General features: G+C 37.7%; 1 protein-coding gene across 4 annotated transcripts; it reads right to left on the reverse strand.

The window, feature by feature from the left end:
* Positions 1-290: 290 nt before the first annotated feature.
* Positions 291-19260, reverse strand: LOC106083747 (monocarboxylate transporter 9). Of its 4 annotated transcripts, none has more exons than XM_013246976.2 (7): positions 19051-19260; positions 3994-4106; positions 3661-3927; positions 3382-3588; positions 2867-3310; positions 1181-1346; positions 291-1111 (listed from the first exon to the last, which is right to left on the reverse strand). In XM_013246976.2, the coding sequence occupies exons 2-7, from the start codon at positions 4072-4074 to the stop codon at positions 669-671; spliced, it is 1608 nt and encodes a 535-aa protein (XP_013102430.2). In that variant the 5' UTR covers positions 4075-4106; positions 19051-19260; the 3' UTR covers positions 291-668. The 4 variants fall into 4 exon arrangements, with proteins under 4 accessions (XP_013102430.2, XP_013102429.2, XP_059225613.1 ...); XM_013246975.2 differs by having other exon boundaries at positions 3994-4109; XM_059369630.1 differs by lacking the exon at positions 19051-19260 and adding an exon at positions 10866-11028.
* Positions 19261-19560: the final 300 nt, after the last annotated feature.

The raw sequence follows: 19560 nt of genomic DNA on the forward strand, positions 1-19560 counted from the left end.
ACATCCACTGTACCTGGAGAAGTTAACCTTCTTACGGCAATCCAGAGTAATTCTGGCTTAACTATGTTTCGGTAGTTGACGACGCCCCAATTCTTTTTGCTACATTGTTTTCCTGTTGTAACCAGGGACCACATGACACGTTATCTGTTCATCGGTCCACCCCACCAGAGTTCCACACTAGGAAATCAACATACTGTTATCACGCTAGCATCAGTGCCTCAATCGCTTATTTGCTATGCTGCCAACAAATTTAGAAATTCGGTTCGTATCGTTGTAAAACACAATTTACATAATTTTCATTTAGTTTTTTATTCAAATAACAAATATTCTTAAAAATATCCATAAGTCTTACACTATTATGTAGCTCCGTTTGATTTCATAAAAAATCTGTATAAAAAAGGTCATATCTTTAAAAACTAAACTTACAAAGCAAAATATCACAAGTAACATTGTGTGTTTGTTATAACTTTGGCGAGACAGTGATAGTTATTGGTTTAACTCCACTAGTCCCATATGCAATCTTAGGCTGCCTACCCGCAGAAATAATTGAACACTGGGCGCTGGGTCTGCCAATAAATAACTAACCAACCGACTGACTGACTTAACAGCTAATAATACTTTAAGAGGTAGATAAACTTTAGTAAATTCATACTCCGCAATACAATTAACTAACAGTCATTTGGTCTGGACGTTGTTTTTGGCGAACTCAGACATTGTTGTCCTTCTTCTATGTCATCGGATGAAGGCATTTGTTGGTCCTCAGTAGCTGTACTTTGCAATCTTAAATGACGTTTCTCCTTCAAATATTTGTGATATTTGTAGCACATTTCGGGCGTCCACACGCATATCACAAACAGCAATAGAGCATTTTGTGCATGTAAACATAGGACATAGGAGTTTGTAAAGTCCCTAATCCAGCCAAGAACCTGGCCAACACTTATTACAAGAACTCCCTTGGCAATCATGTTAAGACCCAGACCGCCGGGCAATTTCTCCGGCCTAACATGACCCGATATCGTAAGGTTATTGTTTAGTACAGTGGCCGATTTGGTCATGCCTGTGAATATGGACATTACAACAATGCTAACAAAGTCCATGGATTCCGCCAGAGCTATTTGAAGAAAGAAATATCTATTATTTTGAAGGACTACATGTGTACTAAAATATTTTTGTAACAAACCTGCTCTTGAAATTAATAGGCCAACTGTTCCCAGTAGAAAAATAACACGATATGGTATTTTCAATTTATCTGTGATGCAGGGCAATAAAAGGCGGCAGATAATATCAGCGCCGGCCATTATAGACATACACGTGGCTGTTGTTTTTGTAGAATATCTAACAGAGTCCTGTAAAATCAAAAGGTAACACTTTTAGGGATGTTGAATTTTTGTTAGGAAGAAAAAGGTTTTTAAAATGGGTCATGAAATGTTTTTAATTAGTTGGCAATGTTTCTGAGTCGCAATTACATGCAGAAAATGAAAAAAAAAATGGCCCTTATTATTATGAGCATGTAACTAAGCCAGCGATCGAATTGCTGTGAGTTCTTAATAATCCAAAGTAACCCCAAAGAAATCTATTTCGTCAACTACGTGCAACTCACATAACATAAAAGCAACGATACATGTTGTTGTTGTAGCAGTGTGTTATACACTGAGGCGGCAGCCCTTGCCGATTAAGAACTCCATCGGGTCAATCAGTTGCGTACAACCATGGGGTTGACAACAAAAAACATATAATCTTTAATTGTTTTCCAGTCTATCCCCCTAACTTAGAGATCACGTCTGGTATCGTATCTACAGTTGGTATGTGCCAATCACGTGATCCTTGCTTTTTACTTTAATTGGTTATGACATAACATTTGTTCCTCGATCTTCTGTGCTCATTCTTAAATCTCTGACACCAAGTTTCAAGGTGTTTCACACCACTTGATCATTCCATTGGCCTTTTGTTCATCCTGGTTTGCGTGTTTGCCTTCAAAAAACTTCTTTGCTGAAGCTTTTTGATACGTCTAACTATGCTATCGTCGTCATACAGCTCGTGGTTCATACGACGCCTATATTCTCTCGCACATATTCTGATTAAATGCGCCCGTAGTCTTATGTGCCCGTATTGATACTAAAACAATACCGGACTTCTTCTGCCTATCCCTCAATATAAGCCTCTTATTTGTCAAGACTCGCATCTCCCCATATGACCTTCGTAGTTTCACTGTTCCACAGTGGTAGAAACACTTTCCTCGCTAATATCTTAAAGCTTCAAAATCACCCAGCTTGTCGACGCCAGTCTTCTGGACCTTACAGCCTAGTCGTCTGTAGTCTCATTCTCCTTTTTCCCTTATGTCCCGGCACCCAGATGATGCATTTAATGTCATGCTCAGAGAAGCATGGAGAACGAATTAACCTCCTTCCCACAATCCCAACCGAACTTATTGCTATTGCCCTTATTGTTGGATGGCAGAATTGGCGTATGGCAGAACAGGACCTGTTCTGCCATACGCCAATACCAGATTTCCATCAAACCAAAACTGGGCTTTCGGCAGCAGTATCTTATACCCAACCTTAAGTTCGATCTTAGGAACTCGATCCGAAACTTTTTCCAATCAAGTCAGGTTTCCTATCATCGCCTCGATAATCGAGCGTAGGTAGGACCTAATCCTATGTTCAAACCACTTGCCTATTTGGCTATAGTCTTACAGCTGCAGTGGCTTCCCTATATCTATTCTGTATGTCTATAAGTCGGACCTCCAGTGCCCTAGTGCAATCCCTCACCAACTGTATTAATTTTATGATCAACTAAAAATGCCACCAACATCAATAGAAGTGGTAACTGGTTGCAATGCAGTTGGAAATGATTCCTTTTTAATTACCTGTAAAAAGCTGGGGAAGATCATAGTGAAGTTTATGGTTGATGTATAAACCAAAGCCATGCCGATTATTATGCTCCAAAATATCGGATCTTTTAACAGCTCCAAGTCCATGGCCTCTACCAAACGTTGACACACTTTACTGCACAATGCAGTATCTTTATGATTGGTCTTCTCCATGCGTATGGTTGTTTGCTTGTAAACATTATCGTCATTGTTCTCACGAGACAAAAGAGCCACTTCCTGCGATTTTTGTTTATCCATTTGCATCTCATTAGCATTGTTACCAATTTTAATTTCCATAACAGAATCACTTGAGTTCACCTTGTTTTTGTTTGTGCCAGCAGCAGACGATGGTATTATTGTGAAATGCTTGCGGTTATTATGTTTGCCAGCAGCCGTTGAACCATTTGGTGTCAATGGTTTCAGCAACAGAGCACCAATGAGCTGTCGAAATAAGACCACAAAATGAGTAAATATTCATATCTAAAGATAGACAAATGATTTAATTAACTTACACCGACTAGAGAAAGTACAGACATGGCCAAAATGGCAACGCGGAAGCCATAGTGATCCAAAAAGAAGCGTACAACATGTGGTATGAAAACTTGACCGAGACCAGCTCCGGCCAGGGAAACACCCACAGCACGACCCCGTTTGGTGGTAAAGTATGAATTGATGGCCACAAATGTAGAGGGGGCTATCAGACCTAATCCCAAACCAACCTGCAAAAATGCAAAAAATGAATATTAATGACAGGAAATGTAGAAATGCATATTTTTCACAAGCCAACTTACAAATAAACTATAGCCCACTATAAAATGCCAACCCTCGGTGGCAAAGGAACACAAGCTAAGGCCAAAAGAAACCATTAAACAACCACATGCAGCCACATTTCGTGGTTTGAAACTTTTTATTGCCGGCCCTATGAACAGACCCGAAAAATTCAAAGCCAAACTGTTGAGGTTGGTAATAAGGGCAGCCGTAAATGTCTCTTGCTGCATTTCTCTTAGCTGTGATCCAAAGAGCAAACCGAAAACTGATAAAATCGACTGATTGGTCATCTGCAATATGAAAAAAGCATAGTAAAATTAGCAATTTGTAAAAAAGCCACTTTTTGAGATACTTACATTTATCAAAGCCACAGCTGCTACAATGACCCAACCCCAGCCGCCATCTGGGGGTATAGGAACTGAAGAGGTAGTATCCATTTTTTCTTAAATATTTTAATTTCTTCTACAGTCTGCTGGAAAGGAAGAAGAAAAGAAACATTAAATACTATCTAGAAAATATGTAAAATGAGAAACGGTTTTAAGATTCTTACAAGAATACCGGAATAACGTTTGGGTGTGATGTAATACCCTATTTATGTACTAAAACTGTTTGAGCCTTCGACTGTCTAATCGGGTACTTTCTCTGACTATGTAACTTATTTATGCCCTTTTTTGATTTGACCCATCATGTTTTCCTATGCCCATTCCAAGCTTGATCAGAATTAAACTATTGTCTGTAAACCCATAAACTATCTTCCAATTAAACTTCTGATTTAAGGTTCACCCAGTTAAGCTCTTATTTAGTAGTAAGGCCATTGGAGAAAGTCCCGCCAGTAACAACAGTTTATCAATGATCGTTTTAGTAGATATTTACAATGTTAGCAACAACAACAGTCAAATTTTAATTTTGTTTATGGCAATATATTGCAATCAATTTAATATGAAAGCTCATATGTCTTAATGTAGTCTTTTGATAAGCCCATATATCTGTCCAGTTAAGTTTTTGTGTATTTAATATGATGTGAAAGCAAGACGTATGTCATGTTATCGCATATTTCCATCGAATAGAATTCTAAATAGATGCGTAAAAGTCACATATCAGTACAGCTTATGATAAACTGCATTGATAAGTGTATCAAAGTGAAGCAATTTTGACAAAATGCATGATTGAAGCCGAATTTTAGATCTCAATTAAACCAAAAATAATGGATTGTAAAGCTCTTCCTTCCATCGCCATAAAGTGTTAGAAAAATGTTTGATAAAATTTCGACGAAAACCAATTAAAAAAAAGATAAGAAACTGTTGTCGCCTCCTCAGCAATCGCGATGTTAACTGGTTTTTCAAATGTCAAGTGCTTGCCACAAACTCCCATTCTATCACTGGGAGTTTTAGTTTAATGATAGAACAATGTAGAACACCTTTATGCATAAGTTGAACATGAGTTAAACCAAAACCATGAAAAAACCAAAATATTTGAAATTTGCCCATGAAGGATCAGAGGACAAACTGCTCACATATCATATGAGTTCTGTCCGATTCAAGTTTTAACTCAATGATAAGCGACCTCCTTTTAATAGCCGAGTCCGAACGGCGTGCCGCACAGCGACACCTCTTTGGGCAGAAGTTTTTACATAGCGTAGTACCTTGCAAATGACGCCAGCATCTGGGGGGCATAACCACCGCGGAACAAATTTGTTTTGTAATATTCGAGCCAGGATTCGAACCCAGGCGTTCAGCGTCATAGGCGGACATGCTAACCTTTCCGCTTAAGTAGCCTGCGAGACCGAACGGCGGACTCTTTGTGGAGAAGTTTTTACAAATGGTACAGTACCTCACAAAGGTCACCAGCATTAGCAGGGGATAACCTCCGCTTAAAAATTTTCTGGATGTTCTCGCCAGGATTCGAGCCCAGGCTTTCAGCGCCATGGGCTGTATCAAGCGGAGAGTCTCAGTGAGAGGCTGGGCTCCACCGGCTCTTGCATTAATACTAAGTGCCTATGATGCTGGATATGACAAGGCGAGTTATTGGCGCCTTTAAATGGCTAATTGCCACCATGTTCCCGCGGCGATCGATCCTTTGGACCAAAACGAGCTTGCCACCTCCACATGAAAATGTGGCTACAACAACAACAAATGGTTATCCCCAAGGAGCATTAGTAGGGGATAACCACCGCTGAAAATTGTTTTTCATGTTTTCGCCAGGATTCGAATCCAGACGTTCAGCGTCGTAGCGGGACATGTTAACCTCTGCTCTACGGTGGCCTCTGGTGAACATGCTAATTTATTATGAGCCATGGTTGACACAATTTCAACATCAATCCCATAACAGCCGGTTGTACGTAACGGATTGGTCCGGTAAAGTCCTTCATCGGCAAGGGCTGCCGCCTCAGTGTACAACACACTGCTACAACAACAAGAACTATTGGGTTGCCGAAAAAGTAATTGCGGATTTTTTAAAAGAAAGTAAATGCATTTTTAATAAAACTTAGAATGAACTTTAATCAAATATACTTTTTTTACACTTTTTTTCTAAAGCAAGCTAAAAGTTGCAGCTGATAACTGACAGAAGGAAGAATGCAATTACAGAGTCACAAGCTGTGAAAAAATTTGTCAACGCCGACTATATGAAAAATCCGCAATTACATTTTGGGCAACCCAATATTTCAACATTTCTTGTTTGTAGTGATGATCCTACTTGGAAATTAACATACACTTGGTTTTAGTTTACATCTTTCCGAAAAATTAAGAAAATTAATTTCTGATTACTAAAATATTGAACATTAACGTTTTGTTTAAGTACAACTGCACCTAAACAAAAATCGTAGGCGAAATGGTAGGTGGCATTTGATGAATCTGAACTATTTTTATCAAAAGATTAACTATTATTTTTGAAAGCAGATGTAGTCTATTTTGAATATTACCCAAGAAAAATTAAAAAAAAAGAAACAGGCCATCATTTGACAATAGTTTTATTTTTATATATAATATTTACAGATAGCACAAGCACACACCCACAACTATTCATACATTGTGTATAGATGAATCCATTATTTTTTGGTACTTACGAACACGTTTACAATTTGTTTTCAAATTGCTTAGCTCATTTAAAAAAAAAAAAGTGCTCAGTTCAACGTGTGAATATGTATTATGTCTTATCTTAAAAGTTTATTGCTAAAGAACCATGAAGCCATGTAATGTTAGATAAAACTATCACCAAAATATTTGCGAAAGGTAATGAAATTATTCGCAGATTAAAAAGAACACATTTTCCAACACAGCACAGAGCACAGAAAACTGCTTTCTTAGCGTTTCTGTGATTTTATTTATATATTGTCCAATATATAATATGCATAAGAAAAATAAAATGACGCAGCAATCATTATTTTTCGCGAGGTATTTCTACTAGAAGGCCATCTATTGTGTATTTAAAACATTAGATTGGTGTGCAATGTAATTTTTATTCGATTCGCAAGGGACAGCTGAAATGGGCGCTTAGATTACAGCAATGATTTCAAAACACATATAAACAATTTCCACCACAGTTTAAATAACCACCACCATAGAACGGGTGCTATACTTTAAGAATTGCTGTTGTTTCCGACAAATAGCTGAGACGATAATAGGGATCGATATTGAAACAAGAATTCCAAAGATGCAGGGCATTGATGTGAGGAAACCCACCACAACAGGTATGTGTCTGTCTGCATTGGTCTTCCAGAAATCGAGTTCTTTTTTTGTCTGTGTATACAAAACACGGTCCATCGGGCGAAGATTCGAGCGATATCGGTATACGTGAGCTCGTATAGATATAGAATCTGCGATTGTTAACGTGATCAAAGGTATTAAAATGGCTATTGGGGCCATAACAATCGAGGCGGTAGTCATAGATCGTTCAGGATCGTGCTTCGTGCGAGTATGACACAAAGCTCAGTCCCTGTTCCTGTGGCGATCGGTCCTTTGGACCGGAACGAACTTGCTCACCCAAAGGAACTTGACGAGGATCGCCACCTCCACATGAAAATGTGGTTACAACAACAATGCTCAGTATTTGGTTGCCGGGCCACAGTGGAGCAGTATATGGCAGAGATTTGGGCGGCTTTTTCGGGGGTGGAGTGGCCACCCAGATACTTAGCCCTGAAAGTAAAAATCAGATTCGTGCCCTAATCTCAAATAGATTTTATTTGAGACCCATAATAACTTGGTCAGTAAACAAGTCCCGTTTGGTGTGTATTTTGGGAGAGTAGCGGCCCTTCAAACACATGGCCCCACAATTGGTTGCCACATTCTTTCTCTATTTTTAAATACCTTTCATTTGAGTCTCATGTTGTAGTAATTGGTCTATATATCCCTAGGTACACCACCCACCAATTTTGGATACCAAATTTTGGTTTTCGCTTGAATTGGAGCACTTCTTATGTCAATGCCCAGCTTAAGCAAGTGAAAGGTTTCAACGTTTCGGATCGGATATTATACCGGACTTGAACCAACTCAAGGGCATAGAATTAAAGAGGATGAAGAAATATGTGAAAAGCACAGTAGACTTGTTATAGATGACTTAGATTGTATGTCCGCAAGTACATGGGGCTGTTAAATCTTCAATCTAATATTTTTTGAAGCCGAGAATTGTTCCTATTTATTTTTATCTTTCTTTTATTTTAACTAATCATTATTTAATTGAAGTTTAAACTCAGGTTAGGTTAGACTTAAGTGGCAATCTGCCATCAGACTCACTTAGACGTTTTCGTCCATTGTGATACCACAGGAACAAAAGAAGGAAGATGCCTTCTTGTTCCTACCGTTGAACCATCCAAAACGCTTTAAAAAGCCCAATAACTTGCAAATGTTCACATTCGCTAAGTTAAACAGGTTCTCAAAGAAATGAGAACCTAAAGTAGAACTCCTTCTAACTGCTAGTGCGGGACACACACACACGGAAGGTGTTCCATAGTCTCTTCGATGTCCCTACAACTTCTGCTAAAGTCGTTGCCAGCATGTTTTCCTATTAGACAGTGACCTGTCATGACGGACACAATGACTGAGACGTATGTTCTAGCCAGTGACAGCAAAGCAGTAGACCTCTTCAAGTCTAGATTAGGCCACATAGTTTTGGAATGCTCACAGCCCCTCTTTGTGACCATCTATTATTCGGGCCTGGTCCTGAAAACTTAGCTTACATGTCGCTAGAGGCATACCCACAGATTCCACTGTTCCTGGAATATAAAGGTTAGTTCCTAGTCTCACAAGCTCATCCGCTTTACAATTTCCTGGGCACCCAGAACAGGTGAATTTTGAACTGTTCAGTCATCTCGTTGAGAGATCTGCGGTTGTCGAGGGCGGTTTTCGTGTTCAGAAATACGTTCTCCAGGGATTTGATGACTGTCTGAGAAGATATTTATGCCAATCGTCGTAATGTCATTATATCTTAGCCATTCCACCACTTCCTTAATTGCAAGGATCTCTGCTTGATACACACTGCAGTGGTCGGGTAACCTTTTCGATATGACTCAGGTTAATAAGTATAGATTGTTGACTTTAAATATTTCAAAAGAAATAAAATAAAAATAAATTATTTAACCGGCACACTTTTACTTCTTACATCACCATTAGCCTAAAGTTTTGTTCTTACCACGGACAAAGAAACACATCTTCTTTGATATGCAAGAAATTTCCTACATTCCTTAATGGTACTGTGCTATTTTTGTCTATGTGTTTTTAAAATTAAATTAATTCCTGGTTACAAAGGTTGACAAACCGCCTATAAAAAATTACTTGCTCAAATATGAGAAAATCTCATTTGTTGCCAGCTTGATTCAAGGGTGGCTCGATTTGCTTTTTTTTGCTTTTAAAATATGTACCTATCGTACATATTTATACTTCTTGTATGGGTAAATGCAAGGTGTTTTGAACAACAATGGTCTATTGAATTAATTTAAAGAAAATCGCTTTGTTCTACTAAATACATATTTGAACTTTAATATATTTTTAAGTTTGAAAGGTGCGTTAGATACTACACATGTCGATTTTTGTACCTAAATCCTTTACTTTGTTTAATATATTCCATGGGTTGTGGTAATAAACCTTCCGCCCAGGGTTTTTGGGAGCTCCAAGTAAACTCCAAAACACATCTTATTGCAAACAAGTGGAAGCGCTTCCAAGCGAACCTTATAGATCCCTCCACCTTCAAGAAGTTGTTGTAGCCACATTTGCATGAGCATCATAGGAACTTGGTATTTAAGAAAGAGCCGGTGCCACCCGGACTCTCGCTGAGACTCTCCACTCGATATTGCTGATTGTCCGCGACTGCAGATGGAGCATTCCACTATACGCAACCTGCGGACGCGCCTCTCCCAGCTCCCTCTCTCTGCAGCTCCCAGCAAAGCTTCCTGTGATAACGAATAACAACACACAGAATGGAGGTCAAAGTTCCAACCTGTGCGATGCTCATAGTTATCCCGTGCCTAAACATGGACCGATTTGACACATTTGTATTTCCAGCTGACCTACATCAATAAGAAGTTGGTATTTGTGAAAGAAATTCAAGCGTTCTTTCGAAAAGGCAAATGGACGGACGAACATCGCAGGGACATCATCAACAGGATAAAATATGAGGTCTCTGTTTTCACAGCAGCTACAAAAAGTTGTCCCTAAAAAACTCAAGACTCTTTGTATTGATTTGGTATGACTTAAAAAAAAAAAAACAAAGGTAAATACATACCTACAGTAAATCTTGTACTTGAGAATTCATAGGGCTACAAACAAAAATCCGTTGTGAACAAAACATAAGAAACGTGTTCTTCATGAATGTAAGGGTCGCACCAGACTAATACACATACATTGTATCTCGCTTTGTAAGATATACATACATACATATAGACATCACATAATGTATGTATGTAAATACTTAATATTTTACGTACAAATATATGTGTATATGTGGCCAAATCAACATACTGGACGGAAGCTATAGTACGTTGAATTTTTTGACATTCGTACTATCGCAACTTTTGGGTGCTCTGCTCTTTTGTCCACGAATATTCAATGTAAGCGGCCCTTTGTTGTATTATTTTTTGTTGTAATCTGATTAATAAGAACCGATAGGGCAAAAAAACGTAAACAACACAGATGTGCACACAACACCACCAACAATCCCCCGACACTAGCGAAAAGATGGCACTTTCCTCAATCGTATTATCAACAATTTAAATTTTTATTATTAAATAAATACTTACAAATGATTTTGATTTAAGTTATTTATTCATATATTAATCATTACATAATAGCAACAGCTTATGAAAGTATATTCTATATGTTTATTAAAAAAAAAAGAAATTCACAATTCAAAAATCGAGACTAAATTTCGACACAAACTTTCTTCACACTTGTCTCTTTAGGCTTGCTATTTTTTTTTTTTTTTTTTTTTTTTTTTTTTTTTTTTGGACTTTAATCGAAATGGCAGAGTACGACTCTATATGCCAGGTTGTACTTCCGAAGTTGGTGTCCCCACCAACTGTAAATTAAAACACGTGTATTAAAAATACAGAATTAAAACCAATGTACAGTTATAACTGTACTGTGTATAACGATGACTAAGCATCGAATCCCGAAGCGTCCGCTTCAGACGAATTCTAAATGCAAAGTGTAGGCTTGCTATTCAGAACTGAAAATAAAAACAAACACGAACTTTTGAGAGGTGCCTTTATTTGACTATTTGCCAGTCTGCAAATTCCCCACTTCCATCAGCAGCTTTGCAAACTTTCATCTGTAGAGCACAATTAAAATTGTTGGCGACAACAGGTCAAAAATTATTTTGCCATAATTTTTTCTTTGCCTGAGCGTATCGATTTTACCGTTATTTGTGCACCTATTCCATTTTAGTACTTTATAACAGCAATGGATACTCACAAATAATGGTCTTTGCTTAAATATAAGCGTATAAAAACACAAGTCCGTGGACTTAGACATAATAACAATGTTTTTTTTGAATACCCTACAGTACAGTGCACCAAAAATTTTATGAAAATTACATTTATCAAGTACAACCATGTTCTGGATAAATTACCATTGCAGGCTTATGCAGAACATCTGTCTTCAGGATTGCCATGATATGTTTTTCACAAATAAGTGTAACCACCTCTTAAGAAATTTTAATTGACCACTTTTAAATTTTGCAAATATTTGCACTTTTTCGTCGTATGGTTTTGACACTTGCCAATCGGTGCTACCACCTGATGTCTAACAAGCAGACTTGCACTGGAGACATTTTTTGCCTTTTATTTTCGTCCTTCAAGCTTGTTTATTCGTTATTAAAATAAAACACAACAAATGTGCAAATATATTCGTATGCTCATCACTACTATAGCAGAATGTTGCTGTTGTAGTAGTACGTTATATACTGAGGCGGCAGTCAAAGTACCCTAAAGGGTACTACTATACAGTGCATCAGTAACTATCCACTTCAACCAAGTTATATTCATTTACAGGTAGTGGCAGTTCCCCAACAACAAAATATTAAGCACACTAGCTGTCAAAATCAGTGATTAGTGCAACTAATTTTGAGTATGTTACTAGTTCGCGCCATTTTTCGTTGTTTGTGTGTGTTGTGGTTCTTAACTATAATACACACACAAAACAAACAAATCTCGTTGAAAGATAGTGCACTTCGCGAGAAAAAAATTTACTCAGCTAACTGTTAATTATTTATTCTATCCAGGCAAATGAAAGTTATTTAATTTCACCTTTTGTCCAATTTGTTTGTAACGTTTGTAATTTAAATTTATATTCAGGTTAAATTTAACTTTGATTCGGCTAACAATTTTTTTGTTATTTGCTAAAACGTCATTTTAATGGCCTTATGATTAGTGTAAATAAATAAGCATGAAGAGATAAGTACCTCTAGATTTATTTAGTATTTTTTTATTTATTAATCGCTTTTCGCTTGTTTACCGATTGTGTTTTCTTTGGGTGGTGAATTAGTGCTGGGATTTGTGTACACCGTGTCGTGCTTTACGAAGTTACCGACATTCAAATATGTTGGACGATTTTTGCGGATAAATATAAATTTCTCGACAAACCACATTATTAACAGTCGATAATGACGTGTTATCTACCATATGCAAAAGTGGAATTTTTAGATATCGTCTTTCACTCCCATAAATACTTGCTTTATAAAGTCATTTGATTTACTATTAACTTTTTTTATTATTGGCCTTCTTAGATATAGAATTTGGATAGATATAAGTGTTTTGGTTTGTTACATATACAATTATGTCAAACCTAAATCGATATCAGTTCACAAAAACATCTACGGGGAGAGAATTCAATTCAGTATATCCCAAACCTAAATTTTGAAAAAAATGTCAAGTCAACAAGTGACCCTCCCCTTTTACTTTTCAATTTAAATGTTCTTTAAATTATGTTGATTATAATATACTTGTTTGTTTTTTAACTCTTGTTCTAGTTGTATGCCATGCCAAAAACGTGTTATCTCGTTATCACTTTCTGTTTGTACATCTGTAATATATACTTTTTCATTCATTTTCAAATAGGTCAATTTCTAGAAATATCGAGAATGTGTGTTAAAATGCCAACTGCGAAATCATTCTGTACTGGCGACCCTCAGTGATCCTCAATAAAATAAAACACCATTGCCTTATAAACAAACAATTATGGGAAAATGTTCTAGTGTTCGAATAAAAAACACATCTGAAATACCAGATAATACCGGATTGGTGTTTTCGAAAACAATTCCGATAGGTGTCACAAAGTCAAATTCTACACTCGAGGGGATTTTAGGAAAAAAACCAACGTGTATGAAAATTGACAAAAATCATATATGTTTTTACACATACGTACGCGTCTAAGTACAATCATTTATATGTTTTGCTAGACAAACAGACAATAAATTTATTTCAGAATAGGTATATAAATACAAAATAATTCGTAATCAGCTGATAAGAGGAGGAATTAAGACAAATGCTGCGCAACTGGTTTAAACCAGTGCTATTGAAGAGCCTTCGACTTCGCCTCTTAAGGCAGTATTTTTTTTATAATTATTTTTTAAAATAAAACTGATCGATCGGCCAAAACAATGATTCTGCTTAAACATGCCGCTAATCACACTCTTATATGAATGCATGCTTGATCGTATGCATGCAGTATTGGATTTATTGATAACGGTCATTTGGGGTTAATGCGATTTTCAATGTGTTCGATCTGTTGGCTGTGGTTCTCTCCACGGATTGCTCATGCCTGCATCAATAACACTGGACGACGACGATTAATAGGAACTCTGCTCCAATGAAGTGAAGTCAACGCTGGCTTTACGACGGTTCACAGATTAGTATCTTACCGATATTGCGCTTAGATACGACTACATTAGGGTTATACGTCTTCGGTTTAGTAAACTCTAGATTAAGCTTCAATTATACTTCAATCCTTAATAACATGGTACCCATAATAACTACAAATGATTTGTTGTCGTCTTGTGTAAACCAATCCGTTACGGCTCATCATTGAACGTACAGAGTCGGCAAAAGTATTACTATTTGTGTATAAAAGCGTCCATATACATATATATTTAATTGTCAGATGTGTTTTTATTTATGGCGAGCGAAGTAATCTTTAATCCAGTTTTTAAAACCGGTTTTAACTGCCTCTTGAAACCAGTTTTTTGAATTTTGAACTTTTAAATGAATTTCTGTTACAAAAATATATTGCCTGGAACATTGTAATGAAAAGGGAAAATGGGACGCTAGCTATACGAAAAGCGATGTTTCATCAAATATATACAGATAAAACAACCACTATCTGGAAGGTCATAATGTAACACACAAGGAAAGTATATTTCATTAAAATAAAAATTTTAACAAGAATTTTTTTAATATATTGTTGTATGCCCGACCCTATTTTCCACTTTTGGCGTTTTCAACACACAAGAATCCTGATAGGTAAGCACGCTTTATAAACGATTTGTCGCGTCTGGGTTCTAATCCCCTAAACGCCTAACTCGTGCTAGAGCAATTTTTGAGACTTTCGGCTATATGAACTTTCCGAATGGGATGATTAGGTTAGGCTTAATCCGCTTAAGAATCACTTATAAATTTTAGTACACTGTAATACAACAGGAACAGGTCAAGATACTCCTAGTTCCTACCGTTAAAACAGGTAGTTCGCTTTGAAAAGCTTAACAACTTGGAAGAGTTCACATCTGCTAATTCAGACAAGCCCTTAACGAAATAAGAAGCTAAAGTTGAACTTTTGTGAAAGTATAGAACACTTGACTTCTTCGCAACTTTAGCTGAAATCAATAACTTCAGCCTTTGGTCTATCCGCATGATTTCCAATTAGGCAGTGAAATACCATGTCGTACACGATGGTTGAAACTTATGTTCTAGCACAGTTGTGGACCTCTTCTAGTTTATATTGGGCCACATAAACTTAGACCGTCCATTTCGTGACCACCTCTTACCTGTTGATATTCTGGCCTTATAACGAAGAATTAGCTTACATATCGCTAGGGGCATGCCCACAGATTCCAGTTCCCCTGGAATGTGTAAAATAGTTCCTAGAGATTACCCAGGTTCTCTGTGGCCCGGCACACAGAACGGTTGAAATGTTCAGCCATCTCGTTTAGAGATCGGTGACAGTCAAGTTGGCGTTTAAATTTAGAAATGCGTTCTCCAGAGATTTAGTGGCTGCCAACCGCCGTTAATACATTACACAATGATAAAACAGTGTCCGTAGCCACTCTTAGACCAAAGAAAAAACACCCCAACCTCACAGCAGTGATTGCAGCATAGATTTTCACTATTGTAGAGTCCTTCTTATCATCTGTGTCATGGTAAGTCTCCCAACGCAACCCCGCGCTTCAGAGAAAGCAGTGCCACAACTCTTCCGGCGTGGACGATTTATGAATACTGCAGTTCTCCGATTGTCATCACCCTCATCCAATCTACCAGTTGATTGAACAATTGCCATGGCAGTCTATTGGTCTTCCAAGTATGGATTCGGGGTCTAAAGGATTCTTCGGTATCCATACGTGTGCTATTGTTTGAGAAGAAATGTCTTGCTTCATGATTAATCCTAGGCTAAATTTCAACAATCGTTTGTGGAGCGCGTATGACTTCACATCAAATTTTCACATTTTCTTATGTCTCTAAAAGCTGTCATTAGTGACGTTAGTAAAGATTCTTGGAACCACAATACTTTCTTTTGTTTTTGTTCTCTTGGGCATGAGAAGTTTACAATATAACCTCAGTATTTGGATAGGTTGGGTTGAAAAGTGGGTGCAGATATTAATCCGTCCCATGCCACTATAGACATACACCTAAGCCAGTAATCGGCATGTTGTGCGCTCTAAAACATAAAGTAATCTCTAAAAAGAATATTTTAAGTTAGGAATTCCGTGCTACTTACAAAATTCCTAATTGTTTTCAATACCACCTAAGTGCCGGTATATGTTAGACGCAAAAGCCGGGCAATGACAAAGGAAATGCTCCAACGTCTCATCATCTTCCCCACATGCTTTCACTTGGCGCACCGATTTTACATAAGTGAGCTCGTAGTCCTATGTGTCCCGTTATGATACTAAGAGCTATAATAACCTCCTTCTTGCTTCCTTTCAGTAATAGCCTCGTCTTCTCACGATCTGTATACCCCCATAGGATTTTCGCCGTCCTACCGACCGTTTCGCTTCTCCACAATGTTGCATGCGCATTCGTCGCTCACTCCCTTAACTCGGACTGCGTCGACCCTAAAGGCTTCCGGTTAACCAAGTTTATTGATGGCAGTCCTCTTGCCTTCACCGCCCAATCGTCTGCCCTTTCATTTCCTCTTACTCCATTATGGCCCGGCACTCAAACAATGCGGATTTTGCCATCCTCAAAGAAGGCGTTAATCTCCTTCTTACACTGTAAGACTGTTCGTGACCTTACCGTCCTGGTTGTTATTGCCCTTATGGCAATTTTACTGTCGGTAAAGATGTTCACACTCGACGTCCTCGCGTTAGCACCACACCACTTCAGGCATTCCGTTATCGCCCGGATCTCCGTCTGCAGGACCGTATTATGGTCAAACAGTCTAAAACAGATCTCAGTCCCTGGGTTATCAATGTAAACCCCCAGGCTCACTCTGTCCTCTAGCTTTGATCCATCCGTGTAACATGGTCTTCCAGATGGCAATACTAGGGTTCCGTCAATTTAAGACTACGCCAAAGGCAGCAGTGCCTCACACTCTACTTCAAGGTTCATCTCAGGTATCCGATCGGAAACCTCTTCCCTTCCTTTCAGGTTTCCTATCGTCGCCTCGATTATACCGCGATGGTATGAGTTGCTACCATCCTCAATTTATTCTCCCATCGCCTTAAGTCTCATAGTCTTTTGGATAACTTCTGTACCGTTTAGGACAAAAACCATCCGGGAAAGCCTGGCCACATACTATTCCCCAAGCCCAATTAATGGGATATTTCTTCTCACAACTAACTTCAGAACTAGGCGGCGTTTATTTTTTTCATTCATACTTTGTCATCGACATAGACCTCTGCTTACCAACTACCTCACAAGTTGAGGCTTCTGTAGCATACAACATGGTACAACCTGATAAAACGACGCACACAAACTATCGAGCCCTAGATTTGACGTTGCATTGGAAACAGACCATCAGCCGCTAACAGGATAAAATGATTGAAGCTAACCTTGAATGGCTGTAAAAATTTACCTACATATTACGATTTGCAGGTTTCATCACCGAATTATTACGATTTGCAGGTTTCATCACGGTTTCAATCACGAAATTAATTGGCCCAATTGATTTTTTAAATGAAACTGCTTCAATCACGATAAATGATATGAATGATAATTGATATCACGAAATGATAATATCAATCACAGTTTTCAATTACAAAAAATGCATATTCAATTAAAAAAATAATTGAAAATGTTTGAAATTTCCAATTAATGTTTAATTGATCCAATTAAAACATTTATTGAAATTTTCGAAATATTCAATTATGTTTTTTAAAAGTTTAAGTTAAGTTTTAAGTTTAAAAATATTCAAATATTAAAATTTTAGCGAAAAGCGCGCTGTATAGGACGAACCTCTATGCAACATCGTCCACATATGTAAAACTTCTGGAACACGAATTTTCGGTTTATGTTTGGGCCCATGATCAATCCTTAGAAACAAAACACCTCCAGGCGTTTTTCCAAAAATGAAACGGAAAATTTTGTTTTCTCAATTATAAAAGAAAGAGTAGCTAGGCAGTAACTTTATGAATTAAATGCTTGGGGACTTCCCCAACCCAACAGAAAAACATTTATCTAGAATATGTTATAATTAGATCATTGCTAAAGGAGCCGTTATGTCATTAATATGCATCGAACGTGTAAATTTTGCACACTAACTCCCTATTGATGTAGGTCGTTGGGGATTCCAAATGGGCCATGTCGGGTCAGATTTCGATATAGCTCTCATATGAAGTGCTCCTTCGACTTGACGTTTCGAGCCCCTGGAAGCCACATTGGATGCCATCGTAGCGCAGAGGTTAGCATGTCCACCTATAATGCTGAACGCCTGGGTTCGAATCTTGTCGCGAACATCAGAAAAATAATTTTTCAACGGTGGTTATCCCCTTCTTAGCTGCGACATTTGTGAGGTACTATGCCATTTAGAAACTTCCCCCAAAGAGGTATCGCACTTCGGCACGCCGTTCGGACTCGGCTATAAAAAGGAGGTCTCTTGTCATTGAGCTTAAACTAGAATAGGACAACACTGATTGATATGTGAGAAATTTGTCCCTGTTCCTAAATGGAATGTTCATGGGCAAATTTGCATTTTGGAAGCCATAATTGTTGTCCGATTTGGCTGAAAATTTTCACATATGTAGTATTCTGGTATGACTTTCAACAACCGTGCCAATAGGTCTATAACCTGATATAGCTCTCATATAAACCGATCTCCTTATTTGACATCTTTGGACTGTGGAAGGCGGAATTTTTATCCGCTTAGCTTGAAATTTTGCCCGTAGTATTCTGTTACGACTTCCAACATTCATGGAAAGTATGGTCTAAATCATGAGTCCCTGAAAGCCGCAATTTTCATCCGATTTAATTGAGATTTTGCTCTTAGTGTTTTGTTATGACTTAGAATATTCATAGCAAGTACAGTCCAAACCAGTTGATGATCTAATGTTCACATAATCTTCTAAGGCTTTTAGAGGCTTCAGTTTTTGCCTGGTTTGCCAGGAATTTGGTACGTTGAGTAAAGTAATGCTCTTCAACTAATTTAATTTTGTGTACATTATAAACAGAATCCATGGTGATAGGTTCCCAAGATTCGGGTCGGATTAGCACGTTTTTATTAGTTTTTAAATATTTACTATTGAAATATAGTCAACGCAACAAAATTGTTTGTACTCACATTTGTTCCGCTCCTCGACAATTTTCGAAACTTATTACTGTTTGTTTTGCACTTTATATTTAGTTTATGTTTTATTATGGGCAATATTTTCTTTATTTTTATATTGCAGGTGTTGTCTTAGAACGAGGAATTTTTACAATTGACAAAAATAACACTGTCAGCAATGCTGCGAGAATACAAAAGGCGCGCTTTTTAATCACTGGACAATCAAAATCATTCTAAAGCAGCACCCTAGATGTGTGCTCGTATTTAAAGCCCGCCGAGTTAAAAGAACGTTCTTAGAGAAACAAACAATTCGGTTTGAGTCGTTAGTTAATGAGTTTTTTTTTCCATGCGTTCCGTATAAATTTGAGTTGATGTTAAAAATAATCAGTCAGCTTTTGATTCTGACGAAATTATTTCTTAACTAGGGATGTCTTTTATAGTGATCACAGCAGTACAGCAATTGCGATGTTGGGACGCTTGTCTGTTGAGATAGCGGTAACTTAATTGCAAAGCAAAACTAGGTTA

This window comes from Stomoxys calcitrans, chromosome 5, assembly GCF_963082655.1.
Source record: "Stomoxys calcitrans chromosome 5, idStoCalc2.1, whole genome shotgun sequence".
NCBI lineage: Eukaryota > Metazoa > Arthropoda > Insecta > Diptera > Muscidae > Stomoxys > Stomoxys calcitrans.